The 22,045-nt window shown below is 36.5% G+C and overlaps 1 protein-coding gene across 3 annotated transcripts in view; it reads left to right on the top strand.

Annotated features, from left to right (window-relative positions):
* The window catches only part of TTC7B (tetratricopeptide repeat domain 7B), a 146,797-nt gene that overhangs the window by 75,118 nt on the left and 49,634 nt on the right, over window positions 1-22,045 (top strand). For all 3 annotated transcript variants that reach the window (XM_086612889.1, XM_086612888.1, XM_086612887.1), the window contains exons 14-17: window positions 5,034-5,106; window positions 6,397-6,558; window positions 6,953-6,954; window positions 19,430-19,546. In XM_086612889.1, coding sequence (XP_086469015.1) covers window positions 5,034-5,106; window positions 6,397-6,558; window positions 6,953-6,954; window positions 19,430-19,546 — 354 coding nt within the window. The remainder of the gene's footprint in view (window positions 1-5,033; window positions 5,107-6,396; window positions 6,559-6,952; window positions 6,955-19,429; window positions 19,547-22,045) is intronic.

The raw sequence follows: 22,045 nt of genomic DNA, 5'->3' as shown, positions 1-22,045 counted from the left end.
CAAAGGAGTGTTTCTAATCTAGAAGAGAAAAACGGTATGATGCAGGCTTTCAAGTCACGGTTCAATGTGGGTGTTTCTAGAAGAGCTGGTCGCTGATCAGACTGTGTGGAGCAGGCGTTTGCAGCTATCTCTGAAGAGGCAGAGCAATAATTGAAGCCCTGGTGCTGTGGATGAGGAGTGCAATGCAGGTAGTAGGGTACTAAGCTAGGGGGAAAGAAAAAAATTGTACCTGGAGATGTAACAGTGTAGGCAGTGACAACAACCAATGCCCTGTCCTCCATGTGCCTTACTTGTAGTGCTGTTGGGGATAGCAGGAGTTCATTCTCAAGGGTTTGACTCTGCAAACGAAAGTGACAACAGGTGGATGAGAAACATCTCTACTCTAGTTATAGAAGAAACAAATCTTTATGGCAAAGCTGGCAGAATCATAAGTGCTGCAGCATCTAAGTATGTCTCTCTATGTCTCTCATGTTTATGTACCCTTGAAACCCCTACTTTGATGAGATAGGCCTAAACGCTTCAGGGAAGCTGATTCGTGCATTAATGTGCATACAAAGTCTCAGATTTTTGTTGGTGATTTTCTGTCTGAGGGAACAGGGTTGAAGTGTTTTGCAAATACTGGAGTGAGGCTGGTGTGTATTGATCCTTCCTTTTTTCTGGCTTGTCCTAACTATTCCTCTGTATGTAATATGTTTTAGCACATCTTTGCTCTTCCAGTTCTTTAATGGTTTTAATAGTTATTATTACCTTCAGCATTCTTTCTCCATGTTGAAACTGAACTTGCTGCCTCCTTGCTTTATACTTCAGTTCCTCACCATCCCTCTTACTGCTGATTACTCCTCACTGTTACAAAATTACTGTGTGGTGTGTTTAACCCAGCTGCTCGCTCACCTTCCCCCACTCCCTGGGGAATGGGGAAGAGAATAAAAGGGGAAAACGGAAAGAGATTCGTGAGCCAAGATAAGAACAATATAATAATATAAAATAACAATAATGATGATAATATATTAATATATATAATGGTTATAATATATAATGGTAATCTAATATAATGGTAATTTAATATATAAATAATAATATATAATATATAATGGTAATCTATACAAACAAGCGATGCACAGTGTAATTGCTCGCCACTCGGTGGCAAACACCCATCCTGTCCTGGCAAGCAATCCCGAAACAGATAAGTCCCAATACTGCAATCTCAGATGAGTGAGAGGCCTGAAATGAGAGCAAGGGAGAGAACTAGGAGAGAATATCCCAAAAGAGAGAGAACAAATGAACTCCCAACTTCCTGGTCAACCTTCATCTATATACTGGGCATGACACTGTGTGATATGGAATATTCCATTGCCCAATTTGGCCGTCAATCCTAAATCTAAGTTCAAGTCATACGGGGAGTTGTCGGCCCTCTGTCCCAGCTGTGCTCCCCCACCGCCTGCTGTGCACCTGCACACTGGCAAGAATACGGGAAGCTGAAAAGTCCCTGGATATCTCAGCATCAGCTATAACAACCAGTGCACTATCATAGTCTTCTCATAACAAGTCCCATTCTAAATCCAAAACACAGAGCTATTCTAGCTGCTGAAAAGAAAAACTAACTCTGTCCTAGCCAAAACCAGGACACTGTACTAACCATTTAACACCATTTCTACCCATTCACTACTTTTGAGGTTCTAATAATGAATTGCTTTCTTCTGCTGATTCTTTGAAACAGTAAGGGATGAAATGAACTGTACCTGAAGCTAATCCATACCAGTTCAGCACTTGTACCTTCCAGTTTAGTACAGCAATTCCCAAAATTCTGAGTTGTTCCCTGCTATCAATCTGTCTGGAAAATTTCCATTTTCTGAGAGTTGAGGTTTTGACCACTCATAAATATGAAGATGCTTTTAGAAGTAGCATACTGCTATTATGGTAATTTTATCAGATTGCTGTAGAGAAGATTGAGTGGTTGATTTAAGAGAATAAGCAATACACAGTAGGTTAGGAGTACTATTTTTTCAGACAATATTCAACTTCTTATTGCTACAAATTACTCTTTCACACTCTCTATTCAAATGTTGTTGTTTGGTTGTCTGTATATTGTCTTTCACCCAGGAACTTTTCTGTTTCATTCTCTACAGCTGAACAAGTCTCTTGATACCTTCTTAAGTGTTCCATTTCAAAGACTTCCTAGCAGCAATAGTGCCAGCTGAAATCTGAAAACATATCTAGCACCTCTTCAGTGAACTATTACAGATGTCCTTTAGCTTATAGTTGAGTGGAACTTCAGTTTTGTAGTGATGTAGAGCTTTGAAATATTTGTGCTGACTAGCAGAATATAAATTTATACACACTCTTGGGAACATGAGGATTATTGCATCGACTTTCCATGCATCTTTCTGATGCTTTGGATTTTCTTTTTTTTTTTTTTTTTCTTTTTTAATTTCCAATAGATTCAACCTCTTAGAACCAATGTTTTATATTTTTAAGTGCATATTCCAGGGTATTGATGTGAAGTTATATATCATCCTTTCTGCTGGCCTTTCTCAGAATGAACTTGTACATAGGCTTTTAATTAAAGTATCTTTGGATAATGTGGCAGGGTATATGTTTTGAAAACTCTAGTGAATGGCTAATATTGCTGTTAGTGCTGTTGCTGATATGAGTAGCTCAAACTCCTCACAGAATCTTGAGTTGAATGGTTTGGCTCTTGAAAAGAACAGTTTCTGCATCTTAAAAATCCCATAGCTACCTTCTAAGAGGAGGGAAAAAGTATGTTTTGAGGGTGATTGTTCTGCACATTAACATGTTTCCCCACTTGTGTTCATAGAGAATCTCACGCCTGGTAGATCAGCTGTACTGGAAACACACTTCAATATGGTTGATAATGTTGCTGGTTCCTTGTGTTGATAACATAGGTATAGGAAGTTACCGAAAATTTGTTACCACAGAGAGTGTGTTATGCCCAGCGTACCAGAGTCATGCCCACTTTCTCTTCTCACATCTAAAATAAATGTTTTCCGAAGGTGGAAGTTGAAATTCTCCATTCACCTACTACAGTTTTTAAAGCGAGCAGCTGTACTGTCTCAGTATTTTGAGTGCCAAGTGTTTTTAGTTTGATTTTTTGTGGATTTTTTTAGTCGCTTACCTAGAGGACCAATTCCTGAATAAATAGAGTCCTGAAGAATACGGTTATGTTTTGATGCTGCTTATGCCAGATTTCAAGGGCTATCAGTTTGTAGATGGTGGCTATTTGAGAAGGTGCCTTGTTGCCATTTTCACACAGTGCTGAGGGAGTGTTTGTTTTACTAACTTTTTTTGTTATTATTTTGGAAGACTTTCAGTGCTTTTCCTGTTGTTGGTTGTGATTTAAAGTTTCACAAAACTCCCCAATGGTGATAGATAGTAACAGCTATATTCTTTCACTAGCTGAAGCTTAGGTGCCTGAACAGTACTCTATAAGTTAAAATCTCTTGTTCTTACTTAGTCTTGCTTATTTGTGAACTTAAATTTGAAAAAAAAAGACTGGTCCTGGACCCTGTTAGGCTTTATATTTGATTCTAATCTCCAATTTAGAGGTACAGCTATAATATGAAGCTGCCCCTTAGTAACTTAAACTTCTTTGATATGTATTGGGTGTAGTTGCTCAACTAGTGGAGCTGTCTCTTTGGACTCAGGAAGACAGAAATGCACAAGTCGGAAGCAGAAGGTTCCCTTTGTGGTTGTAATGGCTTAAAGGTCAATTTTTTTCCTCCCGCCCAATAGAGACAACTCATTAGATGTTCTGAAGATGATTATTACACATCCTATTTCTAAACGAACCTCCTTTAAAAGAGTGCAACAAATAAAAAAAAATAGTTCTAGGCTTGCTGCCCAGTATTTACTACACATCATTTTGGTGTACAGACATACATTTTTTTTGTCTTTATGCTCAAGCATCCCCCTCCAAAAAAAAAAAAACCCTATCTTGCAGCAAAAAGATTGTATTGCGGAGGAAGATAGTAGAGTGTATTACAAGAACATCTTCTGTAGGATGTCAAAATGAATAAGACACAGTGTGTGCATTTGACCAAAACATTTAAAATAAACAAAATTTAAAAAAAAAGGTGGAAAAAAGTTATTTCTGTGTTTTAGTAATTGGAGTTACTTGCGACAGCAGTAGTTATAAATATTTTGAGGGTGAATAATCACAAAACACTGCTGCTATTGGGCAGCTCAACATTTTTGTGGACAAAAAGATCGTCAGCATAAACTTCATCTGAATTTCAGACAAAGGTTCATGATGAGTCAGATCTTATGCTGCATTTTACTGTAATGCTATGATAAAGAAGCTGTCCAGCCTGGATTTCTTTTACATTGCTATGTAGCAAGATGTTCTGCTAACTTAGTCTCAAAGTAACTCAAAGCCAAGCAGAGACTGGCCTCCTAGGAGGCTTGGTATGCCAGACTGAAGATGTGCTTCAACTTTGAGAGTCGGAAGAATGAAGAAAACTCTGATCTACTTTGCTGCTACTCTACCTCTTTGAGTTCTGTGCTTCAGAACAATCCTGGTCAGGGTCAGTGTGATTGCTTGGGTACTTCTCGTGCACATAATTCTTCTCTTTGAAGGCATGTTGTTTTGGGCGATTTTTTGTAGGTTTTTTTTTTCTTTTTTTTTTTTTGTAAGAAAATTCTACTTAAGGAATTATATCCGTTCTTAGACAATTGCTTCTAGTGTTGTTTAGGAGTATATTTTAATTGTAGAATCAGTTTGTATTGCTCATTTTTAAGATTTATACTGAAGTTACATAATTAGTTTATATTTAAAATGACTCTTTAATGGCCCAAAGTGCTTCCTTTAGGTCAAGGATGATTGGGAAGTATGAGAAAAGTCATGAACATCACTGGAAAGTAGTGGAATGAACACGACATATCAGAACATGAGCATACATGTAGTGAAGAGATCTGAATATGGATACGTGAATATATACGCACTCATGTGTATGTCTAATCTGTATTAACAGGGGGAAAAGTCACTGGTTTTTTGTTTTTGTCTCTTTGTTTTTAAGGGCTCACAGTTTGTCTCCAACGGATCATCTGGCAGCATTTTACTTGGCACTGCAGCTTGCCATATCCAGACAGGTTAGTTGTGTTTTAAAAGTGCAGCCTCACAGTGTCATATGAAGATTAGAATTTGAATTTGTGATGGACACCGATGAAGATTCTCATTGAAGACTTGTTTTCGTTGTGCATATATGCATATATATGGAAAAAAAACAAACACAAACCAAAATATTCTCAAATAATTCTCTCCAAACACTTTTCAGTCTTGTACACTTCTCCAGAGTTCTTGACCACAGTACTTCTAGCTAGGATCAGAAATAGGACACAAGTCATTCAATTTCTTTAGTTTCAGCATTTATGTGCTGGATGGGCAGGAAAAGAAGTCAGTTTTTACCCTGTTTTTACCTGTTAGTGTTAATCTCTGCTCAGACTGGTTACTTGGAGAGTGGGACTCTTGAATCTAGTCTATAATGATCTTGACAGTGCTTAATCTTGAGTATCTACTAGTATCTGTGCCTTTTCTGATACTTGTAGGAGGTTTGGTTATTGTGAACAAATTACCAAAATGTGTTTAAGAAAACTGGAAAATATTTTTAAAGCCATAAGAGATCAGAGCTCAGTCCAACTTGTACAGCTGTTATATTTAAGGGATTTAGAATTCTACGGTATATCACATGATTGGATAATGTGAAGCTGCTTTGTATGGTCATGTAAGCCTCTTCCTGTGTCATGTTTATTTTAGGAAGTAGTTTTGAGCACAGTAGTTTACATAATCTAGGTGACTCCTTTGCATTACTAAGAGTAGCAGAGACATTGGACTATGTCACATTAAAGTGGAATGGATTGTCACTTTAATAGCATAAAATAATTTTCAGTAGCAAGTATTACTTGTACTACAGAATTCCCAAACTTCTCATGTTGCTTAATTAATTCCTGGTTTAACAGTGTGTTTATTTTAGAGCAAAAAACACATGAACTGAGGAGGTCATGAAATTCCACATCAAGAAAAATTACTGTTGCAGTCTAGTTGTACATTTTAGTTAATGTATTTACAATAAAATATTTTCAAATCGTATTGAAATCCAACCAATACTTGAAAAAATAGTAAGTGACTATTTCAAAGGGCTGAAGGGAACTGTTTTATTAAAAGTGTATCTTATTTTCCGGGGTTAATACATTATTTGATCTGTTACTGTTCCTGTAAAGCATCAGGTCATTTTAAACTTCTGCGTAGTGTCTTACAGGAATCTATAGACTTTACATGGTATCCAGGTGAATATTTTGAAAATTTTATGGATGTGCAATCAAGTAATAGGCAATACTTCTAATAGTGCTGCTTTCTTGTTCTGCCTTTTTTTTTTTTAACAGCTACCAGAAGCTTTGGGTTATGTTCGTCAGGCCTCCTGCAACTACAAGGAGATGATGCCAAACTCTCTTCATCTCCTTTGCCATCCTGTATCAGCCCAGAAACACTATCATGATGCTTTGAATATCATTGACATGGCCTTGAGTGAATATCCAGAAACTTATGTGAGTGAATGTCGTGTTTGCTTTCTACACAAAGTATTTCTGAAGTTGCAGTTCTCTTATTGTAATTCGAGAACAAGGATCATCAGTAAAATGTTTAAAATTACCTCTGTGAGGATTCGAAAGGTGTTTATGGTTTTTCAAACATGGTTCATGACTTTTCCATACTGTTTATAACCGCATCTTGTGGTTAAACTTGTCGCATGAGTTGTTTAAAAAGTACTGATCTTCTATCAATGTATGTATGTATATTACTCATATGGGTCATAATAGTCCATTCAGATTGTAGTACTGTTGTATAATACACACACCATGGTGATACCAGTGTGCTATGTCCAACCTACTGGTACCGATCAAGGAATTGAGAGGATACCTTGGCAGTCGGAATCATCATCAGATGTGGCAACAATTGCTGAAGATCCAAGGTGAAACACAGCTGTGTGCATATCTAGCAGTTTTTTAGAGTCTTGTTTTTAGTGCTATCAAGTTACTTCTGATCCCAGAGAAATCAAGGATATGACTGAGATTCCTTGTGTGCTCTCTGCAATTGCTAGTGACAGCCCGCCCGATACATCTGGTCAGTAATATAAATTTGCCTTGATTTCTTATGTAACTGGGTAATTTTTGCAAGGATTTATCAGCAAAAACTTCAAGGTGCAATCTGTCTTGCACGCTGTATCTGATGCTATTGAAATGATTGACAGCTGTATGTACATATTGTAAAATATATACCACATATACTTAGTGTATCATTGATTCCACTTTCTATTCTGCAACTTCTGTAAACAATATAATCTCACAGTACTTCCTAGCAGACTGAGAAGACATCCTCTTGTGTGCCTCTACGTCTTGCTCATTTTTTGATTATAATAACATTGATTATTCGCCTATGGTACTTTATTGGCTTTTTTTAAGCACTTCAGATATCATGAAGTTTTATGTTTTATCTTTCATTTGTGTCTGCCATCCCAGTAAGCTGAATAGTACAAGAGTTGCTTGCTATTCTCTATATTTCTGTTAGATTCTATTACCTCAGCCTTGTGCAAAATGATACTTTGGTGGCTTTACAGCATATACATCTCTGTACTTGGAACAATATTACAGTAAAACATAGGCTTGTGATTTCTGTTAGTTTCTCATGTCTTTTAGTTATTCTTATATGCATACTTCTGTATACTGCATTGCTACACTGAGTGCTGTCCTGCCCTGTTCACAGCTATATGTTCTTTTTGTTTTGGCTTTTCTTTGAAAAAAATCTAAATTTCAGAAGTTTGTGATACTACAGCCTTGTAAAATGCCAGAGGTTGCCAGGAATTATAGAATACACTGTGAGTCATGCTGAGAAGTGGATACTTTCAGCAATCTTCTCTTGCAGTCAGTAAATATGTGCCTGTCAGTTTTTAACCTTGAAATCTCATGCGTTCCCTACAATTCAGTTCCATATTTGAGGCATCTAGCAAGCATACCTTCATATCTTAAATTAGCATAACCTTCCTGCACTAGAAAGCTAGAAAGTTGCTGAGCAAATGTGGCCAATCACGTAATTATATTGCTCCGTGCACCTCTAGGTTAGGTGGAAAGAAAAGTCCTCAGAGCCAAAGAATTCTATCCACTCATTATCTAACAGAGTGGAAGGAATGAGCAAAACATCACGTTTTGCTGTTAGCAGCAAGGTATAGCATTTCTTTGAATAGTTTTGATTATTCTTCCCTTGTTTGTTGTATTGACACCACTAATATGCAATCTCTCTGAGACCTTAAGCGGTATAGGAAAAAAACTATGGTGAAATAGAAAGCTCTAAAAATGAAAATAGGTATGTAGTAATGATTTCCAGAAATAATCAAAATGCCGGATATTTACTGAATACAGCACTATCAGTTTCAAACTTTTGTAAGCTTAAATGCAGCTGAGTTGTACCACTCTACTTATAAACAAGTAGCGTGTGTTTCAGAGCACTACAACAATCCTGCCTTTTAAATGCTAGCTAACCTCTGAAGCCTCCTGAATCTGAGTGCTTTGATCAGGACAAAAAGATCTCTAGATAAAAGATTACTGAACAGATTAAGATTACTGCAAAGATTATGAATACCCTGCTCTGGCGAGATAGTGGGAGTAGGTACCAGCACCGAAAAATCTGAATAGTTAATCTCAGTCAGGTCCTACTGAATTCGAATTCATCTAACGTTACACTGTGTTTTCCCCACCTTTCATTGGGTAAATTGTCACTGTAGTAGGAAGTGCAAGTTGAGTTCTTCTCAAACTAGACCATCAAACCATGTGGGAGACTGGGTGTGAGGATCCATTTCTCCTCTTGAAACAGAAGCAGGGACGTGCTGCCCTGAATGCAAAGAGAGTAGGTGGGAAGAAGCCACAATATATTCTAAATTACTAGAGTACTTAACTGTGAGGGAGGCTTGAGATCTTAGTTGCTTGGATTTTCCTTGAATTTTATTTATTTTAATCCAATGATTGCTCACTCTGAATGTATAAGCAGCCCCAGAGCTGTGCATTGCAGTCTGAAGGTGTATTCAAGGTGATGTAAAGTAATAGTGGTTGCGTTGCATTGGTTCCTATTGAGCTTGTGTATCTTGTGCAATATATATAGTGTACTTATATGTGCCATTACCTGAGGAGTCTTATTTAGAAACTCCTTTCCATGACTCTTTCCTGTCTTTTTATCTGCTTGTTAGGAGGAATCTGTATCTTATTGGTCTTTTGAGTGATATGAAATCTTGAAACAACACTTTCATCTGTTTCTACTTTATGGTTAGTCAAAAGTAGATTTTCAGTCAAGGGAGACAGGTTTCTTAACAAAATGCTAGTGATATTGTTTTCTTAATCTTAGCAATTTGGAGTTCCCTTGTTATTTTGAGTGTTGGAGCACTTAAAGATGCGTATAGTGCCTGAAATTAGTGTAATTAGGCAAAATAAAAAATAAATATTAATTGTTAATTTTCTGCTGAAAATTGAAGTGCAGTGGAGAGCCGCTGACAAGCTTTTAAAGCAGCAGAAGTATGGAACAGCAGATGGGTTATTTGAGGAGCACGAGCATGTTATTTTAATGTTAAGTACACTCAAAAAGGAAAGACATATGGTAACAGGTTTGAAGACAACTGAAGACTAAGTTCACAGTTTAAACATTTACATTTGTTGAAGTGTGATGGAAATTTTTTTTCTTCCAAGAATATTTCACAGAAGCATCAGGCCAATATGTCACTCCTCTGAAAACTGTTAAATCCTTTCCTTCCTGACCCTCAAGGACTCTTTTGAGCTACAATAGATTTCCCAGAGTCTTAGAACCTTTTAATAATCCCTCTCAGTTCATTAACAAACTTGTTTCCTACTGGAAGTGGTCTGAGTGGGCGGAACAGAAAAGCTGGTTGGTACATGCAGTGCGTGATGATACATACACTGATGTTTTGTGGGATAGGGGTGTATTTATCAATCAAAGGGAATAGACTACACTGTTGTTTTCCCAAGGTGGATTGTAGTTGCACTACAGTGTGTGGTGCTGGTTAAACCTGCACGTTTTTTTTTTCCTTGATAAATAGAGCACTGGGAATTATTTGAGGAAAGGGCAGTAATATATGATCGGACAAGAAGTAGTGATCTACTGGGCTTGCCAGAATCATGTCCTTCAGATTGGTGTGTGCATTCTTGTCAGCATTTGACAACATGCTTTTTCAAATCCATACCATTTTGATCCTATCTTCGGAGTTAAATGAATTTGTTCTCAGGAATGATTTTTCTGTAAGTCATGAAAGACAGTATCAGTTGCTTGTGTTTTTTCTTTTTATGCTGGGTTTGTCTCCCCCCCACACTCGCCTTTAGTTGTTATGTGCTTTTGCAGAATGGTCCATTAAAAAATATGTTGTTGATAGGTAGATATTACTTTATATAACAAATTGTTCATTGGCCTCAGGGTTTTATCCCTGAATTATATTTGCTAGGCTGTAGATTCTTTGAAACTTGATTGAAAGAGTCCCAGTTTGGGTCATGAGCTGGCTGCCGCAGGGAATTCGAGGAAGGAAAACAGAAAGTTTTCAAGTATAACTAATGTGTTCTGGCTTTAGTCAGAAACTATCTTCATTATAGTTTACAGAATTACATTTTCTTAAGGACATTGAGTTCATAAGATGGAATACAGTATAAATAAACTGCACCAAAAGTCACAAGACTGACTGCTGCTTTTCCTTGCAGAGAAGCAATGCTACTGCTTTGTGAACAAATATCTGAGGAATAATATTTCGAAGAGTGCAGCGGAAGCCATCTGTGCACACCAAGGATACCTATTCATGGTTTCCATAAAATTGTTTATTTGGAGGCTTGAGGGCTTTTTTTTGTTGCATCTTTTGCTTGTTTGAGAGTCAGGCTTCAGATAGCAATCTGAACTGCCTGTTTTTTACTACTTCTATGTTTCTGTATGTATATGGGCTTCTCACTGCTGGAGGTCTGTGCAACCAAAGTTGGAGGAGATCACCCTTATGATTAATACTGACACTACAGAAGTCTGTCCCTTTTCCTGAATCACTTGGGACAGGTTTCACATCTTTTGAGTATGCTTGGTGTTTGTATGCGAAACAGTTTAGGAGACATTTTTTATTAAGTTAAATGATTTTTTCTGTGTTAATTTCCAAAATTGAATTTGGTTGGTTGACCTCCTGTTGCTGGTGTTGGACATTCAATGATTCAGTCAATTGGATTTCCTGAAGGAACAGAATTGATAGGAGCAGATGAAAAAATAATCTAAGTAGACATTGCTGATAGTTGTGTTCGGTAACATCTTCTCAATAATTGTGTCTTGTTAGCTTGCAAATACGACTTGGATAATTGAGATTCATTCCTGACTGTTGGCACTTTGAACAAAAATTAGAAGCAGATGTGATTAATTTGGAAAGAGGAAACTGGCTTCAGGATAAGGCGAGAGAAATTGATTGGGTAGCAATGTCACAGGAATTAAAAAAAATCACCAGGAAATAAGATTAATTTGTTCAATCATGCAAAAAGTTATTTCAAGGTACTTACAAATGATGATTTTTCATGTTTTGTAATGAATGATTTAAATTTATAACTTTCCTGATAATAAAACTTCCCTTGAATGCTCCAAATGGAGTAGACTGACTCTGCAAGGGTTCACTTTGCAATTGCAGCAGACACCTCTATGAATTTCTTTCTGAGCTTTGGTTATCATGGTGGTAGAAATGATGCACCTAAAATCACTGAATGTGTTAGTAAATCCTTTATAAAACTATATGTATTTCATATTCTATCTAGTTTCATGTTGTCATTCTCCCTCTAGGTTGAATTTTTGCAGTTGTGTCATTTTGTGTTTTGATGATCATGCAGATGTTTTGGAGTTGACTAATGTGAAGCTCTAAGCTTTCTACAGCAAACATTAAAGGGACAGCTGTCAAAACTGGATACTCAAATTAATAGAGTTTAAAGCCAGGAGGATCAATTTTTAAAACCCCCGCTCTTCCACATATCAGAAGTTGCTAAATTTGCTTTAGTTTTTCTATTGATGTAGGTTTAGCTAAAACATACATTCCAGAAGATGTCCAGGCTTGATAGGAACACATCAAAAACTGGAGAAACCATTGCAGCATGTGGTAACTTGTTTCAGTGCTTCAGCTGCACTCTTCATTAAGACTGTGTTTTTGTTCTTAATTTGAATTGATCCCTGGTTTGTTTCCAGCCATTGGTTTTTATATCATTCTTTACTAAGCAGTCTGTAATACTGGTGAATTCATACTCTGATGGTACCTTCTGTAATGAGGTCACCTCCAAATGTCCTTTCTGATAAGAACATCACTGTTCTTGCTGATAGCAGGGCACGTTCTCTAGCCTTTCAGTTATCTTGCTGCACTGTTGAAGTGTAGCCAGTTTTCATGTAAACGAGAACTGCATAAAATATTTCAGTATCATTTATCACTGCTTTACACAGAGAATCACCTGCATTGTGTCTGTTGGACAGGATTGTGTTAATTATTTTGAGAGTAATTGCTTTGTTGGGGGTTATATTCAATTACCTCTTTGCTGGCATTCTTACTTGCTTCTTGGTCAGTTATTTTTATGATGTGGTTCTGCAGTAGAGTGCAAAGGCTCTATTGGTTCCTATAGCTATATGCTGGGTTTTTAAAAAGAAATCCAGCTTGAGACCTATTAAACCGTCCTGCTGAACAGATTGTTTGGAAAGTTTCCTACTGTGCTGTTATAAGGATCTTTTCATAAGGAGAGTGTATTACACATAAATTAGAGTCCTGTTGTATTTAAGTGAAACTCCTGAGTGAAGGGTCTTAAAGCAGTCCGCCCTACCTCCTCCTTTTAAAAGAAGCTACAGGCTTGCAGACAGTAAACTGTTGTCAAATTCTGGACTGTGAATGAAGTAAATGCTGGGAACTCTAGGATTTTCTTTTCATTTTAACCTTTTTCTTCTAAACCATTTATTTATGAGTAATTGCAACAAGATTGTCAGAAGGGCACTTGCCAATGGTATGTACTAAGAGAAACTGAATTTGCTAAGGTTTGCCTTCCTTCTACTTCTTCATTTCTTTTATGTTTCCTGTAACAGTCATCAGAAGTTTTTCCTATGTACGTAATTCTTGAGTGCAAGAAGTGACTTGCTAACACTTTATTTAGGCAAGGTGAATAGATCTAGGTTCTTTCAAATCACTGACATTGAATAATATTTGTTCAAAATTTATTTTATACATTCAGTGTGCTGCTTTCCTGCTTTAATTACTCCGGGGGCCTCTGTCAGCCTGATTTAATTTAGAGGAGCAATTGATACTATGACAGTTTGTTACAGAAATGAGATGCAACTGTATGAAGTATGCGTGTGAATGTAAGTTTTACATCAACATAGTTATTTTTTCCTGTAAATTCAGATCATATGTAAAGAAGCCGACGTTATCTGCTAAAAAAAAAAAAAATTCAGACTTCAATGTCTTTCTATAGTGTTACATTCTGCATCACCCTTTTTGTGAAATTTTTTTTTTTTTTTTAAATACAGGATCATTGTCAGACTAGTCTTAAGATTTCACAAGTTTAGACTTGATGAGATTTTTTTGTGATTTTTTTTTTTTTTTAACATAATGCCTAGGTTTAAAACCAGAACAACTTATTTTGAATTTTCCTAGCATTCCAGGATTTGAAGTTGTGGAATATATTAAATGGGCACTTAAATGCGAAACTAAAATGAAATATATGACTCTACACAGAACTAGTAGTTGTCATCTTTCTTTTATGCTCTAATACAGTAACAGGCTATCTATCTGAGTGATTATATATAAAGTTTATTCTTGTATTTAAGCTATTAGAGAAATTAATGTTGTCCGGTGAGACCAAGCTATGTTTGACACTTTCTGCATGGTTCTTGTTTGTTGATTGTTACCTGGACTCCCAGTATATTAATTACTTTCCTACCATCTCTTAGTAGTTGATTATTGTGTAAAATACTGTTAGCTGAAGTTAGAAATGCAAACTGTTAAATTAATTTAGAAGGTTCTCTTAAGACTTAATAAGTTTACTCAAGGAAACATAAATAAGACAGATTTTATTTTGGAGATTCACAAATTCTTAACTATGTTACAAATTACACCGGTTGGCTAGGACAGAAAGCTTCAGATCGTGATTTAATGGTTTAGTTTGTACTGATTAGGAAATAGGGCACTACCAAGAACCTCAGAAGTCACAAGGCTTCATTGTTACAGTTGTCCTGTCTGTAATACTTTTCATGAACTTGTCAGCTTTATTTTAAGAAGTTACTTTATTTGCTCCACCTCTTCTGCAGTCTATCCAAAACAAACTGTGAGGAAGCAGTCTTTTCTACAATTTCATTTATTATCTTGAGATCTAATTTCCACTCTTAATGTTTTAATAGTCTGTATGACCTTATATATACTCATTTTTGTGCATACACTATCCTCTAGATAACTGTTCTTTTCCCTTCATGGTACTGTCTCATCTTTATTTATAGATAGAATTTATCTCTCTTCTTGGCTTTTTTTTTTGCTAAACTGACTAAATGAAGTCTTTTTCATACTCTTCAGCTGATCAGTCTCACAGCCTTTCTCTGCAGCTGCTCCACTTTGAAATTTCTCTTGTGTGTGTGTTATAATGAGAATTCTGGATAACATTCCAGATGTGGTCTCTTTGGAATACTGTACAATGATACTGTCTCTTCCTCTCTTCCTCTAACAAGTACGTTCCAGAATTGCGCTGCCCTCTTCACAGCTGTCTCAACTTGATGAACCTGGCTGTTAGGCAGCTCTGGTTTGGAATAACTGTTACACAGGTTGTTTGGTACAATCTCTTTTTTAAACGTGAGACTATAACCCATTTTTCCATTAACAAGGTTAGCTAATACTCCTTTCATTTTTGTATGCTATTTTGTATACATTTTTGCATGTTAATATTGTATGTATTTGTGTCTTCTCTTTTGAAAAAAACATTGGTAATATAGCTGCTGTTCCCCAGTCATTACAGAAGTGATATTTTCTTTAAAGTTTTTACTGTAGAAAGGACAATCTTATGTGTCACTGTTTCTATAATTCTGAGAAATAGATTATTTTTGACTGCATTAACTTTAATCATTTTTAAAGTGTTCCTGTTCTCCATTTGTCATTGTTTTCATATCTGAGACAGCAGAGATAAGGATTATGGTGGAATTTGGAGGTTCATTCCTGAATGTCCTTAGTCTTCATCCCATTAGCCCTGTTTAGTATACACATTTTCTTTTTTTCCTAATTAGGTACAAAAAAGCCTTTAAAGACTGTAACTTTTTTTGTATAATAACATGTTCAGGTATAGATGAACTTTACTTTTGACTGTGTACCTAAGATGCAACTCCCTGTGCTGATTTTTCTTTCTCTTCTCTGCTCTCTCTGTCCCTTGCTATTCTTGACAGGATCCCTGCATGTTTCTGATGTCTTATTTGCACAATGTTATCAATGATTGGATTGTCAAATATCGAGTTTTACCCCTTCAACTTGAGATGCAGATCCTTAAATGTTCTAGCGTCTTTGTGGTAAATGCCAGGCTTCTGCTGTATCTCGGATGTCTTTGCTAACCTTTGCTATCAAATTATTTGTCTGTATGCCACTGAAATTCAAAGACCTAGTTATGAACCCATTTGAGATTTTTCATTCTCTGTTTAAATAAAAATCCAGTAATATATGGATAAGGTTACCAGCAGCTGTTTTATAATGTCCTCATTAGTTAGTGAGAACAGTCTTGAAGTAATGGAGTCATTAGCTGCTTCAGTAGCTATTTCATAAATTTATCAGCTATTAGCTCTAAGAATAACTAAGCCTTTCCACTTAAGAGTTTGATTTGTTCTCCATTTTTGTCTCGGTAATTAGTCTCCTAAAATGATACAATTCAGTTTATTTTTATCTAATGCTAAAGATCTGCATCCATATCAAACTCTGATGCTGGAACAAGTGCCCCATTAGGCTAATGTCTTTAACAGAACCTGTTTTACCTACTTTCCTTCCCCAAAGGATTTGACCGAAACAGATTTCTCTTTTTGTTATCTGTTATATTTATTCCAGTTCAACGTGTCGCTGACACACATTGTTCTACTCTTCATTTCTATTTTGAATATTGTCAATTGCTCAGCACTTGCATTCTTAGTCACGAGTGCCATCCCACCATGCCTTGGTTACTCTGTCATGTTCTGTTCTGCACTGTGTGTCAGTAATTTAAACCTCTGACTCTTACAAACAGACATGACCAGATAATTCATGATGCTCATAAAATGTACAGCTTGATTTTCATTATCTTATCTCTTGGTAGTTTTTATCCATTCTTCACCATTTTTAATAGTCTATTAAAAACAGGTGTGAAAATATCCCTGTGAAGTTTAAAATTCTCTGTGTCAGTAGTGCAGGCTGCTTTCCAGAAGAATTGTTTCCACAGATGCTTGAAGCCAACCTTTCAGAAAATCCTTTTTCAGATGATCTACCTCATGGTTTCTAAAACCTTCTTGATAATACTTGTCCTTGAGCTGCTCGTTTATCTTGTTATCAGCTCGTATCTCCAGCCATATTTCAGAGGAACTTGGAAAAATTAATTTGGGAGACCTGTTTGTCACATAGTGTGCCTCCTGCCCATTGCCTCTTTCCTCTTTCTTCTCCCATTTGTTAAGTAAACGTTTAGTTGGCAGGTTTTCATTTTGTTATTAACATCCCATCTCAGTTTTCTGAAGTGTTTTAGTTATTTTGTGATTTATAGTCAAAGTATTTCTTGGACCCAGGGAAACTGCTCTGTGTGGCTTTATAAATGCAACCTTTCCTATTGAAAAGGTTATTTTTGGTTTAGTGTGGATGATCCCACACCAGTGTACTTTTTCCCCCATTAGATAGAATTGCCTAGCCTTTCTTTATTAGAATTTTGAATATCTTTCTATCATACTTTGTTTATTGTTTGTATTTTGGGAAACATGCAACCATCCAATCCCCTTGATTGTCATATTGCATAAGAAACGGATAATGTTGCATGTGGGCCCAGTGCATCCAAAAGCATCAAACTCTGATACATTGCTTTAATTCTTACATGTATGTGTGTTCTGCTTTCTTGCCCTTGAATCCTGCACTAGTAGTCCAGGTTATTTCATTTTTGTTGCACATACTCCTGATATTTTTGTGCTTCTGTTTGAGTTATTTCTTAATAATCAAATCCCATCCCTTTCTATCTCCTGCTCAGTATTTCTTTTAGCTCTCGCATGCTGAATCTTAGTGATTGACTGACCCTGTGCCTTCTCTGCTACAGAATTCCTGAAAGTCTTAGATGCTTGGAGGCCTTTAATGTAAATTCAGTCTATCTCTAAACTGTACATAATAAGGTATATATTATGATTATCTTCTTTCTAGAATGACTTGTAAATTCCGTGCTGCTGAATTTATTATGTTCCATAACTTTATGATCACGACTGTTAAAAAATTGAACTTATCTTCAAACCGTAAATATTACTCTTCTCTTTTTACATACAGACAAACAGGGAAGGGATTGTATGAGGTAGATTCCTGTGATTTTGGGTTTGAGTTTTTATGCCTAGGTCTTGTTGTTTGGGCGGGGTGTGTGTATACATGTGTTAAGGGTAGAATAGATGTAGTAGTGAGAGGGGAAGTGGATGCTATTTGTCATTTGTCCTTCTCTTGAGTAAAATGATGGACAGACCTGGACAGTTTTTCTTCCAGTGATACAGTCACAGTTAAATAAATATCTAGAGAGGACCACTCTGCCAAATCAAATATGACTTTAAAGTATCTATATAGTTCCCTGTATTTTCAAGCCCAATTTACTGATAGGAAGAAAGCTAAACTAGTATAACTGATTACTCTGTTCTGCATTCCTACAAGGCATCAGATGAGACTCCATATGACCTTATTTACCTTGCTTATCCACAGGTGATCATTCTCTTAAACTAACTCAGTGACCTGCCTTTTGTTTCCTCCTCAGTCCCACCAACATACACATGGTACAATTAAGGTAGTGTGATTCATTTTCAGATTTACGTGCTGGGTAGTTTCTGCAAAGGATGCTCAGTACAACACGAAAGCTTTGTAAGCTACTGTAACTTGCTGAGACACTTGATGTCACTTCTTATTCTTGAGAAAACCCTCTGGCAGTTTGCAGTTACTATTAGCAGCCTTGAAGTTCATATTTGGGATAAGAAAGTTCTGAGCTTTCACACATGCCCACCCTCTACACCCTTCTCAGTCTTCCCACGCAAACCATATGACCAATCATACAAATTTTTCACTTAAGATGATTAAGGTTGCACTGAAATAAAATGCCAAATTACACCTGGGTTTAAAAACAGAAAGTAGGCTAACAGTTTTATATGCATATTCCCCTCCTGCTTTGTGCTCTTTAATTTGCAATTTACTAAAAATTGTATTTAAATTAGTGTTTTTTCCATTGTATTATCCGTTCCCAGATGCTGTGACTCCTATAAATGCACATGCCAATCCATTAGCTCCTTTATTGTCATGTTGCATTTATATTCTTTAATTATCCAGGAAAGTGTCTAAGTTAATCTCTGTGGAGAACCTTCTACTGGTAACATGGAATGTAAGAGGAATATGCAGTCGTCATCTTGTGAGACCATGCACTTTATTTGTCTTGCTGCCATTAGAAACATCAACTTTGAAATCAGAATTAGTTTGTAGTGGCTTTCAGCAAACATGTTTGCTGCATATTTAGTCAATGATGTGCTTTCTTCAGGTTCTCACTTGTAAATGTCCAAAGTGTTCAAAATTCAAGTCAAACATCAATTTTAGTGCCTGCTGATGGCAACATAACGTAGAGTGGAACTACACTTTCTTGTTGACCTTACCAATGCTGACTACCTCCCATGGATCTATCTAGTCTAGTGGTATCTTTTTCAGTATAACATAGCCCCTTCCATTTCCTGTAATAGAAGTTGATAAGAGTGGGTTTTTTTTCCGTGACTTACATGTTAGATAACTATCATCTGAACCTTTCTCATAAAAGTAGTAAAGATTTTGTTTAACGAAGACGTCTCTTTTCTCCTCAATATATGAAGTACTGTTTTTGGTGGTCCTGCTAATTCACTAAGCTATATTGTCTTGTCTAACTTTTTTTAAAGAAATCTGTCAACTATTGTTTCTCTCCAGTTGGAAAGGCCATCTGATGTTAGATATTTGACTATTGCAATTACTTCATGATACAATTATTGAAATTAACACTGTTCTTTTATGTTATATATATATATCTATATATATATGTTGTATTTATATAGTTATGTTTTCTCCAGTTTGGAATGGTGTTAGCTATCTTTAAAAATGTTTTGCTTGAATTGGAATCTCTTTCCTTTCTCTTTTAATTTCCTTTTGCTTTTCACTAGATTGCTGTTTACGAAAGTCAAATTGGAATCCCTGTGCAGAGGTCCAGATGAAGCACTCCTTACCTGTAAACACATGCTCCAGATTTGGAAATCCTGCTACAATCTCACTAACCCAAGGTAAGATGCTGTAGAATTCTAGGCTGCTCAGTACCTTGCTCAGTAGCCTTTCAGGCCAATATTAGGTCAGCAGTCCTGCTTTTACTTGGTCTGGTGTTTCATATGAACAAACTAATCCTCTGGGAATCTGGAGAGTGAAGTGTAAAGATACCAGTTGATGAACATTGAGAAACTACACAGAGTTCTGTGAAGTAAGGTATGCTAAAGCTGATAAAGTCTGCAGTGGTGAGGACTGATTACAGAGTTTAAGACAGACAGCCATTCTGCTTCATGGGGCTCAATGTACTGGTATTGTTTGGGTTTTTTTCACTGATCTGGTTTATAGAGCCTTTTATATTGGCTAGTGGAGAGATTTCTGTAGTGGAAATTTAGTTCAAGGACTTTCGCTAAATAAAATAAAGGATGACTTGGTTAAGACTACAGAAACATCAGAGGTCACAGGGATAAATGCGATGTGCTTGCAAAGTCAGCGTGGATTTTTCTTAAAGGGGAGCCTTGCTTGTGAACCTATTTAAGTTCTTCAAAGGCATTAGCAAGAATTTGAATAAGTTGATATAGTCCTATTTAGGTTTCCAAAATGCTTCTGCGAAGGTCCTTTGCCATATATGTTTAGAGAAGCTGTGAAAAAAACGTGAAGATCACTTTGCAGAAATCCATATTGGTGCTATGCAACAGGTTTATCAAGTACCTGGAGAAAAGGACAAGCAGAATTTCCTGCTATCTGGTTGTTTGAAGGGTTGACAGTTTCTAGAGAAGAGATGCAGCAGCAGAAGAGTTTTGTACCAGGTGGCATCAGATACCTGTATAGCAGTACGATGAACATCACCTGCTCAGCTTTTGCTCTTACTTCGATCTCTGTTACCTAAACACGTGCGCATCTTTAAGAAGATTGAGACAGTTGGCCTAATGGCCAAAGAGGGAAAATTGCTTCTCTCCTTAGCGAGCGAGTGAGCAATTCAGAGCAGGGGAGTTGGGAGGGTGTGGCAGGAAAAGCCAGGGAAAGGACCCGAGTCAGTCACAGTGCAACTTTTCACCTTCCATCTCTGCTGTTACATCCCCTACACAGATCAGGGCTCTAGTCATGGCTTGTTGTTACTTTTTTGTTGTTGTGCCAAGAGCTGCTGTGCCGTGTTAGATACACGTTAAGGACTGCTTCCTTCAGACATCAGCAGTGGCTGTGAAAACTCACTCTTGGCTGCATCAGCTTCAAACAGCAACGTTTGCTGACTCTCCTGTCGCTGTTCTCCTTCAAGAACATCTAAGTGGAAAAATTAACGAAGACTGCCTTGCATCTGATAGTTTCTACTGCTTTTCTATCTTGACATTTAAAGCTTTTCTTGAAGTTCTGGTTTATGGTAACAAATTAAAATTAAACTAGGAATAGAATGGACAGGAGCTATGGGTGATGTGTCATGATGAAGTGTCATGATGGAAGGAGACAGGTTTCATAAATCATGCGTTCAGAGTTATATCAAACAGTGAATATGGGTACCAAGCTGTAACCTTAATTTGGATGGTCCTTGTGAAATTTAAGGGCTGAATACCTGCATATTGTGAAGGTATTCACTTCATTACAGTGACCCAGACCTATCTGACTGAGATAAGTTATCATTCAGACCTGGAATGTGACTGGGAAGTTCTATTCACCCAACTGCACTCCAGATGTACTGAAGAATGATGATACAGGATTGTTGTGAAAACTTAAATTTTCCAACCTCTGTAATTTTAACACATGCTTCATTTTATTGAAAAGCATCATTTGAAAATTATGTCTGCCAGTAATAAAAGGTCTTGAAATAATTTTAGAATGTTATTTTTTTTGAAGATTTATATATCCTTTATGCTTATTTGAAACATCTTCTTCTGTTCCGAAAACTAATTTTGATGTATCATTTTCCCAGTGAGATAAGACCTCACTTTTTTGATAAGCTATGTTTTATATTAAATATTTCTTCTTACAGTTAATCAGATTTTGTGGAGTAAACTTGGGTTCAGTGTGCTCAATAAACTTTTAATATTGAAAATAAATTATGTGTAACTAGATACACCACACAAAGTAAGGGCTAGATGCAACACTGTGCCTTACGTTTTTACGCTGATTTAGAACAATTTTCTTTTGTCTTTAATTGACATACAAACATTTTCCTCGTGAGATGATTAATATGAATTTAAAACTTTTGTAGTGCAAAGCTTGGAAGGTTTATATGTTTATCTTCAGCCTTCTGCTTGAAGTTCATTAGAAAATAGTTCAATTCACTTCCAGTTCTTAGTTTTCCTAAGGAAAATGAACAGACCACAGTGCCAGTGCTATGCTTAGAAGATACTTATGCTAATCCTCGTCAGCAACATTTGTCATGTCATTGCTTGTGGATTGAGGAAGTAATTAATGGAGTGGTTACCAGAAAATATGCACCAACTGATGTAACAACTATAGCTGATAGTGTGTGTCCCAGAAAGTTCCCTTCTGTTTCCTGTGGATTTCTATAATGGCATCATTTT

This window comes from Tauraco erythrolophus, chromosome 6 (assembly GCF_009769465.1).
Source record: "Tauraco erythrolophus isolate bTauEry1 chromosome 6, bTauEry1.pri, whole genome shotgun sequence".
NCBI classification, from domain to species: Eukaryota; Metazoa; Chordata; class Aves; order Musophagiformes; family Musophagidae; genus Tauraco; species Tauraco erythrolophus.
Note: the sequence above shows the minus strand (reverse complement) of the source record. Positions and strands in the feature narration are given on the sequence as shown.